Source organism: Salminus brasiliensis, chromosome 20 (assembly GCF_030463535.1).
Source record: "Salminus brasiliensis chromosome 20, fSalBra1.hap2, whole genome shotgun sequence".
Lineage (NCBI taxonomy): Eukaryota > Metazoa > Chordata > Actinopteri > Characiformes > Bryconidae > Salminus > Salminus brasiliensis.
Genome location: NC_132897.1, coordinates 30,519,974 through 30,532,934, shown reverse-complemented (window position 1 = coordinate 30,532,934; position 12,961 = coordinate 30,519,974). Strand labels below are relative to the sequence as shown.

Genomic DNA, 12,961 nt, shown 5'->3' with positions numbered 1-12,961 from the left:
TTTCATATACCAAACCTGTATATTAGAGATATACAATAATATCAGAATCTTATGAATATCAGCAGAATATTGGCAAATGTTTAGCTTTCCCAGATTTTAGAGTCCTATTTACTTGTGGGTTAATGCACTAAAATTACTGCATTTGCAACTGTACAGAAATACATGAATATATATATATTCATTCTTTCCAAATTTTAACATTTTGTACTTCATGCATGTTCTACTTCTACTGGTTCATGCACCAAAATATCAAATATAAATTCAATAGCCCATATTTTCCATATCAGAGCATTCCCCTGTTGTGGTTGTGCTGGGTAAGGAACGTTTTTACAGCTGCATTCAAATGTTGTTCCATTAAGCTCCAGTAAAACGCTGTTTCTATCCCACCTGGTGGTTAGCAGTGCAAGTGCAGTTGTGTTTCCCTCCACCCTGTAAATGTACTGACACTAACAGCGGCAGCAGACTATTTTTGTGACTACCTGAACATTTCTTTTCCTCATCTTTCTCAATCAGGGTCTTTGCTAACTGTATGCCCCTGTTGGAAGTGGAGGACATGATGATCATGGGCAGGAAACCAGACTCCAAGTGTGTCTTCACCTATGTGCAGTCACTGGTCAATCACCTGCGTAGATACGAGATGACCTGTCGAGCCCACTCAGACCACTGATTGCTTTACTGCCTCTGGCACTCCTCTCAGGCGTGGCACGGACGTCTGAAGGCCCGTTCCACAATATTGTGGTGAAATATAGAACTGTTCCCCAAATGCTCTTACTGCTTTTTCTTTTAGGTCTTTAACTGCAAGAAGCCCATGTGTAGGTCCTCTCAATAGAGAGGTCAGAGGGTCTAAGCCATATTGCTGGAGTTTAGGACCTACACACTAATGCTGAGCTAATTAAAGACACTTATAAATTATTCTGATGAATCTAAAACTATTATGAAGAAAATCTGGCAAAAAGGTTTAATGATTAATCCCAGACAAGACTGAGGCCGTTGTATTGTACCTCCTGCTAGCCTTCTAATGCCTATTATTGTATTTCTCATATGCCAGTGACACACAGTGAGTTAAAGTGGATTGCCTAAATATCTAAACTTTTAACATGGCTTGTTTCTATGGTACTTTTTTGTTGCTTTTTTAGAGGAATTCAGATCTGCATGCTTCACACGTTTACTTGAATTGTTTTTAAGCTCATTTATCATCCATAAGGAACAAGTGACTAAGTTTGGTATGAGCACTGGTATGCAGATGTCATTTTCACTGCTTCTTCTTATGACTGTAAACCTTTTGTTCTAACTGCAGCTGAACGTTTTAACTACATGATTGTTTGTTATTTACAGTCATTCGTTAATCGGTACTCAGTTGTTATATGTTTTATTCCAATTTTAAACTGGACAGGACTTTTTTTTTCCCCCCCTCCAACAGGCCAGTTCTTTAAAATGTTGTTATCCCATGCTAATTCCTCTCCTGTAGACAAGGCCATCTAAACACAAAGGCAGTACAACGTCCATATTCCCCTAATTTATGGTTCCGCTTTGATATTAAAATATTTTTTAACTACTATTTTCAGTTTTTATCCATGCTTTGAAGCAACTGCTATCTTTCATCACTGACAAATGGCTCCTCAGTCAGATAAGTTATCACCCTGTTTATAGGGGTTTATAGTCTTTTTGCATATATTTTAGCAAACAAAACAATGTTCCATTATAGCCAGTTTCATTGGGTCCAGTATGAGCTGAAATGATGTATTGATTTTTGATTTATTATTTTCTTTCTCAAATTATATCAGAGGCGTTTAAAATGTGTTTATATTTATATTTTTAGGTCTTCAGCTAGTTAGTGACAAATTTTGGTTTTGGATTTGGTAATTAGTCTATTTAAAAAATAAAGGAGATATGAGAAGAATGTTTCGGGCAGAGCTCAGAGCTATAATTTATATTGTATTGATTAGTAGGGAAATGAGCTTTTAATGGCACCATTCACTCAAAAGAAATCTTTTATTCTTTTATTTTTTTTATCTATTAGCACCTGAAAGCCTTTGATAATTTTCTGACATGTGGTTGTGATCACAGGTGAAAATGTCAGTGTTTTTCTGAAACCCCATGTAAAAATCGTATGAACAATATTTCACGTTTTTCTATATTTGCTGTCAACAAAGCTTTATGTTGTTTAGCGACGTTAGCATTTGTGATTTGAACTTGTCCTTTGCGTACATTTGGTTTATTTTAAATCCTATTCATTCTTTTTCATGAATGTCCTTTTGACTGAATTGTGTATTTTATTTATTGTCTTTTGGATTTTCTCGTAGTTTAGCCAATAGCCAAAGTTAGGTTTGTCCCATGACCACCAAAAAGCTAGTTTGTCTCCTTGCCATGTTGCTGTAAAGTGAAAAGCAGCCTGCTGTTTTTTTTTGTTTTTGTTTTTTTTGTTTTTTCCCGTCCAATTTAAAAAGGAAACAGCACATGAGCTAAAATCCAAAACCTACATTGTGGGCTGCACTTTCGCACTGTAAGTAAGTAGTGTTATTGCCAGTGGAGTGGTTACGTGGCAAATATAGAAATTCCTACTTGGTTGCCCAGTCAAAGCCAGATCACCGCTACACATTCACTGCAGTATGTAAAAGCTGTCTTTTCTAAAGTAATGGAGTCACTAAGAAGCTCCTTCAAGGGAATAGTGGAAAGGCTTTTTACAGCAATATAAACCGAAAAATATACAGTTCATATTTAATTTAAATGGAAAAAACACTGAATATCTAAGGAAAGAAAATTAACTGCATTCTTAAGGGTCGCCATCATACATTTGTTTTTACTTGTTTGCACAGAAGAATATTGTTCACTCAGCACTTCTGTACACTGCAAGTTAATATGAAGTGACTATTAAAACCCTTTTAGAAACCAAGTCTAGGTCTGCTTATTTTGGTCATTTGCCCCGAAGATTCCTAATAGCATTGCTGTTCTTTAAAGACGAACTGCAACACTGCCTGTATGCAATCAGTGGTGTATCTTGGACTTACAAAAGACCTAAGGGAACTTTTTTTTTTGGCTCCACCCATTGTTAATGAATTGTTGTTTAATTGTTGTTTAATGCAAATCCCAACCAGTGGAAGAGCTCATTTTGCTGTAATACAGTGGCATGCAAATGTATGGGCACCTCTGGTCAGAATGTCTAAATAGAGGATTAGCTTTTGACTTTGAGTCAAGTTCAGGAGATTTGAGCTCTCTCTACAATGTTTTTGGACCTTAAATTGCTTGTCAGGGCTTTTACATTTTCAGAATAGTGGTTAGGGAAGACCAGGTGAAACAATTTTTATAAGCTTAACTTCTAAAACCACCTCCCAAAAAGATTTTTGGTTTCCTTTACAATCTTCTGTTACATATTTATTCTTTAATGCTGATCACAGAAGTAACCTCGATGTTCACCTCACAATTTTGTTTTTTTACGAAAAATTGGAAATGTTTAAACATAATCTTGTGTACATGGGTTTATTTGTTTGCCAGTAACTGGTTCCAGGGCAGATGAATGTTACACATGACCCATTGGTAGATCCAAAGAAGATATTACATCCACCTTTACACATCAGACGTAGACTATGAACAAGCAAAGTGAGGCCTTTGCTTATTTGTGGCAGTTTTATGCGTTTTCATGCATAAGTGTTGCCAAGATAAAAGAAGGTGTTTTATTGGTCCACAAATCAGAGCTGTGATGAAGGATAGCCACTTTGATGGTCTTCTGCAGGTGCACCCTTTGAACTTGTATGGACCACCTTCAAGAACGTTGTTCGTAACTTTCTAGGCAACTGTAAAGCACCTGACTGTGTCGAACAGGTTCAAAGTCTGCTTCAGGCACACAAATCGATAAAGTGCAACATGTCACTAAAGACATTTTCTTCCTTCCCACTGGGACTACTTCCCAGGAAACCTCGGTGACCAACATGGTGAAAGGTTTCATCAACACGTTGCCAAGATGGAGAAACCGTATTAGAGCAAGTGCAATCCATCTATTCTGGGTGACTATGGTTGGATTCTCCTGTGAAGTGAAGTGTCGGACAGTGATTACAAATGAACGTTTGCATTTGTTTCCTGATGCCAACGCTGCCATCATAGTGTATGCCGCTAGACACGTGGCGATGAGTAACGAATATCGCAATTTTCTGACCAGTTGTATGAGATTCATATGTCATCTACTTGTTTCACACAAAAAAATTTGTTTATCGTTGCAATCAGCATTCATGTGTTTCTTTGCGAACCAATCACACAAAGAAAGCTATAAGAAGATGGCTTAAAACAGTTTGAAAGGGAAATGACTGTTAACAGTAAGGGTGGCGGTCACGTTGAAGTCTAAAAGACCTTGAAATGTTAATCAAAACATGTTTGACTGCAGAATCTTGACCTTCAGGAAGATTTAGCAGTAGTGCAGTTGTTTATGTAATGTTTAGGTAATAAATGTGGGAGCATGTATGACCACCATGGAGGAGTCATTGGAATAACTTTTCTTGTGTTGACGCCATAAAATTCAGTGTTAGAAGCTCTTAGAGCAATGATGCATATTTAAAATGAACATATGTTTTAATGTTGGAAAGCCTCACCTGGTTCAAACATGGTTTTGAATGTTTTTAAATAAATGATTGCATTGATTCATCAGACTGTTAAGATTATCCTCTTACAATTAAGCTCAACTAAGGGTTTTGTTGGAGCAGCTGCACTCCCTCCTTTTTCATCTAAATTTTTCCTAAATTGTAGGTGATGCTTAGAATCAAAACACATCAATACTCTAATCACATTCAAATATTTATTTTTTCCTTATGCTTTCAATCCAGCATTCTATGGGAACCCTGATACATACCCTCAAGAACGTACATCATCAACCCCCAACCAATCAGTGGATTTTACAGTTTGGGGCATCATTAAGTTCTTCCAAGGGCACAAACAGGGTTGCACACATACTCTTTTACCAAATCCCACTGTCAGGAGTTAAATTAAATTACTAACTCACGTCCATGAAATCAGTACGCAAGCACGTGTGTAGTGTAAATGCTGTGAAAATTCAATTTAACAGTTTAACGGAAGGTACAGCCATGTGAAAAAGTTAGGACACCCCATGAAAGCCTTTGACTTTTTGATTATATTTAAACATATGGACATTTGAACTTCATCTGAACAATGTTGAGAGGTGGAGGCAATATAACTAAATTAATACATGTCTTTTTTTAACAAATTGATTGTAATGAATAGTAATGAAGTTTATTGTGAGGAAAACATTAGAACACCCCCCATATTTATTACTACTTAAAATGTGCAGTTATGAACTAGGTGCAGCATATCAGCTGCAGATGATTAGAACATGGTTAGAGAGAATTTTGGAAGAGCCTGCCTTATTAAAACCTCATTCAGACATTCAGCTTAGTTTGGTGATTGATTGTTAAAATGAGTGTTATTACCATGGCCATTGCGCTCTCTGCTGCCTTCAGAAAGAAGGTTGTAGATGCAGATAAGTCTGAGAAGGGATTTAAAAAGATCTCAGAACAATCAGAAATCTGTCGTTCCACTGTTCAGAAATAATTTTATTTAAACATTTAAAACTACTGCCAACAGGGCCAGATCAGGGCGTCCCAGCAAGTTCAGCTCAAGAGCAGACCACAAGATAAGTAAAAGAGTCTCCAATAATGCTAAAATGTCATCACAGGACCTACAAGTAGCTCTTGCCACAGTTGATACAGCAAAGTACTGCATCTACCATCCGAAAGAAACTAAACGTTTGATTTTCAATGAAAATTTTCAATGAAAATTAAACTTGTTTGGTCTTTTTCTGATGGTAGAGGCTGTACTTAGACATCAACTGAGCTACCTGTAGGCCCCATGATGGCATTTTAGGATAGTTGGAGGCGGTTTGCTCTTTGGCTGAACGTACTGGGACGGCCTGACCTGGCCGTGTTGGCCGTTGTTTTAAATGTTCACTTTAAATGAAACATTTTCGAACAGTGAAATTAGTCATTTCTAAGTGTTCTGAGATTTTTTGAAATCTTTTCCCTCACTCATCTGCATCTACAACCTTCTTTCTAAAGGCCTAGGATCTGACGATTGTGATACCACTCACTTTAATAATCAAGAGCTAACCAAACTAAATGTCTGAGGTTTAAATAAGAGAGGCTCCCCTAGAATCCTCTCTAACCATGTTCTAATCATCTGCAGCTGATTTTCTGCACCCGATTCTAACTTCTAACTTCTTAAGTAGTAATACATTTGGGAATGTCACATGATGTTTTCTTCAGTTTGTGTATGTGTTTAGTTAGTTTACCTCCATCTCATGTTAAAATGAAGATCAAATGTCCATCTGTTTAAAAAAAAAAAAAGAAAAAAAAAAGAAAAAGAAAAAGGTTTTCATGGGGTGTCATAACTTTTTCACAAAACCATATATGCGAGTCTGTGTATGTGCCTTAGACTGAAAACTAATGTAAAGCAACAATGAGGGCACATCACTCAAGTGTTCCTAAGCGATTTCTTGTTAAGTGGACTATAAATCTTTGTGGGGGGAGTCTATCTCAGACTTGGCATCCTCAGTAAATTCAGTCTTTGCAGGGGGTCGAGTGGTATGGTGCTCTTTGAAGGGGCTGTCCTTGGCTGGCGAAAAGCGGAACTCCTCTGGCACTTCATCTTCTGGCTGTGCTTTTTTGTAAAAGCCAAGCTCGGCCAAGAGTTTGTTGATCTCCGTACGGGTCATATCTGACAACAGGATCCGCTGAGAAAGAAAATTGAGGTGTGAGAGTTATTGCATGACACCATACTGATGAGGACAGATAAACATTTGAGTCTGTTTAACAGCAAATACTGGAAAACTAGGACCCCTAGGAAAACTAGTTTTTTTTAAATACCGGGTATCAAAGCTTCTTGAATGCTTCTTGAAGGCACAATACAGGACAGCCAATCAGAGCAGAGCTTATTTATCAAATATTATTCTTAAAAGACACAAGAACAGAACAGAAGCAAAATGAAAGAACTTGAAAGTCCCTCTTAGAAGGTGATGTCTTGCACAACCTTTTATCTCCATTTGTGCTGTTTTTCACTTTTTGACACATGTCCTATACAATGTGCTGATACTTCATGATGAATGGACCAATAGAAATGCTCCACACTTACACTTATATTTATAAAACATTACATTCTCTGTCCTCCTTCAGGAAAACTTATACAGCCTGAACAGGGTTTAAAATTAGACGTTGTGAGGCTTTACAGTCCCAGTTTAAGACAAGTTGGAACATGGTTGTTTAACAATGAATTGTTAATACAATTAACCTTAATGAAAACCTCAATGAAAAATAATCTGGGATATGGGCCTACAGGATATAGCACATGTATCCATGCTGGTGTGTCTGCAGAGCTGCATTCATATCAGTTATCAATCTACCTCTTGTCCATCCATTAGTCCCAGTCCAGCTCAATATTTATGTGAAGCAAATTAAAAACCTGCAGAAGACTAGTGACCCTTGGTGAAGAATGTACTGTAGGTCTGCAATATGTACAGCAGATGGCACCAATAGGTGACTACAGTTTAAAATCATTGGCCATCTTCAAAATCAAGCAATTTTCAAAAGGTGGGTCTATTCAAAGGGCATTTCTAATGGATAATGGATTGTCCAAATTTCTCAAAACTTGTATGCATGTTAACATGTTACTTCCCTTGATATACTCCTAATCCTTGATATAATCCTAATATTTACAGGTGTACAATAATATGATCATCTTTGCCCAAAATTCAAAACACTGCTGTGCAAATAGTTCCTAATTTGACAATTCAGCTTACTTTTCCCAGTCCTGTACTAACACACGTTTCATGCCAAAGAATATACTCACCACAACTCAGGAGTCAGAAAATTGCTTTAGAATATAACCAGGGGTCAGAGCCCCACTGGACTACAGCTGAACAACAGTAAAGTAAGTAATAAGAACAGTAATATTAGAATAAACATCTGAAATAAGTAGTCATTTTGGATGCCAATGTGTTTGTTCATTTCCCAGCATTACTTCTAATTATTCAGTACCTGGTTTGGCAGGTTAGTGCTTCTATAGGTTAAATCAGGTGTGCCGCTGGTGAAGTGAAACAATTCTATGCAATGGTAGGACTGTAAGAAGCATAAGGTTTTATTCAATGTATTGTATTTTAAGCAAAACGTGTAACTTACATCAAGCTCCTCATAGTAGTGGTTTAGAAGGACGAGCTCAGGGTCTGCCCCAGGGATATGCTTCATTACCAAGTTATGGCTGAAAAAAAGAGTCAAGGACAGACCTCTTCCAAATAAAGCATCAAATGAAAAGAATTCAGGAGAAAAATAGAATCCACTGATCCTTTTAACTGTGACGTCTGACAGACACCGTGCCTGGACCACGGGGGTTATTTTAACACAATTCTCACCCCAAAGTTAGTCATTGGCAATAGGCCTTCATCACACAAAGATACCCGTTCTGGCAGGGTAAAAAAACTATCATGTGCTTCCTCCAACTGACCCTAAGTAAATATCATTGGACAGATGAACAATGGACTAACCAACAGTTCTGTTATGTCAGCTGACAAATGCTTGCATTGGCTAGCATCATGCTAAGTGATGGCGGGAAAAGATAGGAACATGGCTGTGGCATCACAGGGTATCTAACCAGTGAACACCCAATGGTGTGGCCAATGCTTAGATGGCTGAGGCACTCAGGAGCCCCCCTAGGACCAGAAGTGAATTTCTTCTACTACAACACAAACAAAATTAACTTGTCTTAAAACGTTTCTAAGATGTTCACAATAATGGATAATAATAGTTTGGTTTGTTTAAAACTCAGGGCCTCAGTTGCAGGGCCCATTTACACTTCTCATTAACATTTTCTCCAGATAACATCCAGATAAGACTCTTCAACATTTCATCTCCAAACAGCCACACATTCATCTGTGTTAGAGAGAAATCTCATTTGCATTAGGGTTGCTTTTTCATTTTTTTCATTTTTACATGCAAATCAAAGGGATCAAAATGGAACCTGACAGCTTAGCACAGTTGTTCTCAACCCCTGTCCTTGGGACATCCTGCCCCATTTCAAGTATTTACTGCCTAAACCAATACTTGGGGGTTGCCCAAGACTGGACTTAAGAACCAGTCCCCAGACATATGTTCTGAATTCTGAAAATGTAAAAAGGGCATCTTTAGTAGATTTATGCCATAACCATAATTCATGTAGGCCTTATGGAACACAACACAAGTCCAAAACTGTCCTAAACTCAGATACTTATCAACACAAGTAAGTAGGTCTTAGTATTTATGACAGGGCTGCATCCTGGTCCTGGAGATCTACCACCCTGCAGAGTTTCGCTCCACCCCGAAACTAACAACCCTGATCCAGATAATAAAGGCCTTCAGGAGCAAATGAACATTAGAGTCAGCTGTGTTGGATCTGAACTCTTCAGGGAGGTAGATCTCCATGACCAGGATTGAGCAGCCCTGTCTTTAAGATTAGTAACACACAGGATGTTACTGATATTGCTCTTTAATTTGAGTGTTCAGGCATGAAGATTCATGAGCAGTGAAAAAATGACCCCACAACCGCACCCCAACAAAAAAAATTTACTTGATCTACATAATTGATGTGAATTGCAAATTCATCATTCCAAAATTCTTGGCCTTGTTACTTTTAAGGTCTTTGCTGAATGACCTGGCAATAATAATAAACATTAACAGATTTTAATTTAAATTTTGAGCATACAGAGGCATGAGCTGTTATAATAAAGTCAGGGGAAGGATACTAAAGAGGGATATCTTGGGTCACAAAGGCCTTGACCTGAGATCAGGGAGAGAGAAAAAAAACACATTGATTACAATGATTTACCCACATATGCAGCCAGTACGCTTAACCAAAAAGAATACATATATGATGGTTTTATGAACCATCTATACATGCTATACAGACATAAGCAGAGCTTACCTCCCTCAGCCTATTCAACTGTCATCCCCCACAGGTCTGAAAAAATATATCACAATTTAATTACACATACATTTATTTAATGTTTCCTTAAAGCTATAAATCCTCTCAGACTTCATTCCAATCATCTTACACACCTCATTTTATGTATATTTTGTTATTTTTAATCACATAGTGGAACAGCAGGAGGACAAAACTAAAATAATATATAATAATAAAATAATATAAAATTATAATAATTATAATAATAATAATAATAATAATAATAATAAATTACATACACATGTCTTCTGTCGTTTGTTTTTGATTCATCTGTCTACAAAAAGCTGTGTTGAATTTGTATAAGATGATATGGGCTTCTCACACAAAATTGCTGTTTGTTGCCTGCCCAACCTATCAACCTAATTCTTAAGACAAAATTCATTCAGTTCTACATAATATGAGCCTTCTAATACATTTGAGAAACTGGATCCTTCTGAATCCTACTGTACTCTTATTTAGGACAGTAACAAGTCTCAAGTGGCAGGTTTATCACTGAAAACACTGTTTGGCACAAAGCCCCAAAGGAGCCAGATGATGTTTTGAATGGCTGATGCTGCTGGGTAGGCTATATCCAGTTTCACATTCATGCGTCCTACCATACACCCAGGAGCAAAGCTTTTTTCTGGGGGAATTTGGTTTCTGCAGGTAAAATGACACCACAAATCATTTCCGAATTCTCATTTTACATAGGCCTCTTGGACTAAGGCTTTGATGCCTTCCTTACAAGGTTTGCGTTATATAATAAGGTCTGAGAAGTACACTTGAAAAACTAAGATTTCAAATTTCAAAAAAACTCATGTTATCAAAGTCTTCTTTTTGAAATTTACGGATGTAAAACAGAAGTATTAATTAATTAGTAAAACCCTGAAACATTTATCAAATTATCCATCAGATTTGAGGACAGTGTATATATACACTTACATTTTGTATTTTGTTTTATTTAAAATTGTATTATTGGCTTCAATTGTAGTGTCTTTTCTGCATATTCTATTGTGAATTTGATGAATCTGGGAAATACTCTTTACACAAAACAAATTATGGTAAATTTAGTCATTGACTGTTTTTGACTGTAATTTTATATGTATATGTATATGTATATGTATTACCTAGATTTTTAAAAAGTAGTGATACCACTACTTTGTCTTGTTCATATGATAGTCTTTATCACTATACATTGCTGTTTTTCTTCAGATTTATATTTAAAGCTAATGAACCTCTAATTTATACATCTTAAGTATACAGCTACATAAATGATTACGTTTTTTATTCATACGATCCTACATAGACTTCTCATCTTCCCAAGGACTTACTGCTGTATAATGACTGGAGGAATTAAAATTAGCTTAAACTGCTAGAAAAATAAGCTGCAATCAATCGTAGGTAGCGGAGATTTACCCACCTCCACCTTTGCCTTGGCGAGACCATCCAGCTTTTTCAAGTCCACTTCATACGTCAAGACGACAGAGGGAAGCAGCGCGACCAGTAAAATCGACCACATGATGCTGCATGCGGTAAACTGGGGGTAGTGGCGGTGATGGAGGTGTTGCAGGTGTCCGCTGGTTAAACTAACCGAGACAAACCTGGAAAGACTCCTAAAATCCCTCAAACCAAAATGTCACGTCCGGACCCTGCCACGTAAAGCATCTCTCCTCCTGCCCCAGGAGGAGGCGGGGCTAAACCCAGCGTTAGTTCAGCGCCGAAGACACGTTTGCCATCTCTGCGCATGCGCACTGCCTGGGAGGCAGACGAGTTCATGGCGTTGAATGTAGCGTGTGCTAACGATCTGCAACAGTAGTCTGACTGAAAACATGTCCGATTATATGCCCTGCTGCAAATGGTCCTACATTATGCGGTTGCAAAACACTAGACTAGACTAAAACATCTACGCAGTGATTCTTTATCTAATGCAATCATGTGGCCTCTAGAGGTCGACAGAGAGCCGTATATATATTTTGAGCGCCAGGTCTTCACCTTGAAACAACGACTCCTCAGGAAACATCCAGGACCCAGTTTCCCAGAAGCATCACAATGGTAGCTAAGATCTTCACTGACAGAGAGAGGGTTCAGTGTGAAAACTTTTTGGAAACTTAGCCCAGATGCAAGAAATGAAGATATTTGCAGGGCAATTTTGAATTATTTATTAATTATTTACTTTCCTAGTGTCCTACCTTTTTTTCTGAAACCTGTACCGCTTGCTAAGCAAAAGACTCATTGTGTAAATTTTTCTGCAACCAGTTTTGCTATACATTGTTGAACCATTTTGTTTCACATGTTTTCAGCACTTGGTTTGACATTTGCATCCAGGAATTACTGCTGTTTTGTGGAATCCATTTCTTCCTCCACATGTGCAATATTGCCAATGTCACTGGCAGCAACACAACCTCTACCCCATGCGTCACAGTTGGCAACGTGGTCTTTTCATGAAATGCAGTTTTTTGTTTCTCCACATGAATTCTATTTTGGTTTCATTGGTCCTCTTCTGCCTCGCTGACTGAGAATAACAAAAACAGTCCTAGAGTACTTTTTTGTGTGATTTCTAAATGTACTAAAAAACAAGCAGGTACTGAACCTCAGATTCCAGCAATTTTACCAGCAATGCTTTTATGATTTTTATTAAGTTTGATTAGCTACGTAGGCTAGTTTCACTACATTTTAATTTACAAAAATGACAAAATGTTTTTTGGTCAATGGTGCCCAAAACTTTGCCTATGACTGTATTTCTTCTTGCTGCTGTATAACTCCAGAAGCCTTTATTAGTAAAGTTGGAGTTCTTTTTTAACAGTGTGAATTTGTACCCATACAGGATTGAAAGCATGTCTGTTCTGCCTGTCTCTCATGGCAAAGGTAAGGAGAGAAAAAAACAGAACCTGCATACCCCTTACCGCCACAGTATGTACCTCATTAATTTTCCAGAGAGATCTGCTAGAACTCCTGCTATTCAGGAAGACTCATGCGGTGTCAGGGAAGTGATATTTCC

The 12,961-nt window shown here is 37.6% G+C and overlaps 2 protein-coding genes across 6 annotated transcripts in view; one reads left to right on the top strand and one right to left on the bottom strand.

Moving 5' to 3' along the window:
* smtnb (smoothelin b) overlaps nucleotides 1-2,889 on the top strand; it is a 65,289-nt gene extending 62,400 nt beyond the window's left edge. For 3 of the 5 annotated variants that reach the window (XM_072664746.1, XM_072664744.1, XM_072664748.1), the window contains one exon: nucleotides 514-2,889. In XM_072664746.1, the coding sequence (XP_072520847.1) occupies nucleotides 514-667 (154 nt within the window). In that variant the 3' untranslated portion in view covers nucleotides 668-2,889. The remainder of the gene's footprint in view (nucleotides 1-513) is intronic. The other 2 variants (XM_072664749.1, XM_072664745.1) reach the window with 1 other exon arrangement.
* A 2,470-nt stretch (nucleotides 2,890-5,359) lies between these two features.
* On the bottom strand, nucleotides 5,360-11,657 carry selenom (selenoprotein M). Its single transcript, XM_072664630.1, has 5 exons — nucleotides 11,384-11,657; nucleotides 9,946-9,981; nucleotides 9,767-9,801; nucleotides 8,172-8,250; nucleotides 5,360-6,730 (listed from the first exon to the last, which is right to left on the bottom strand). The coding sequence occupies exons 1-5, from the start codon at nucleotides 11,480-11,482 to the stop codon at nucleotides 6,506-6,508; spliced, it is 474 nt and encodes a 157-aa protein (XP_072520731.1). The 5' UTR covers nucleotides 11,483-11,657; the 3' UTR covers nucleotides 5,360-6,505.
* Nucleotides 11,658-12,961: the final 1,304 nt, after the last annotated feature.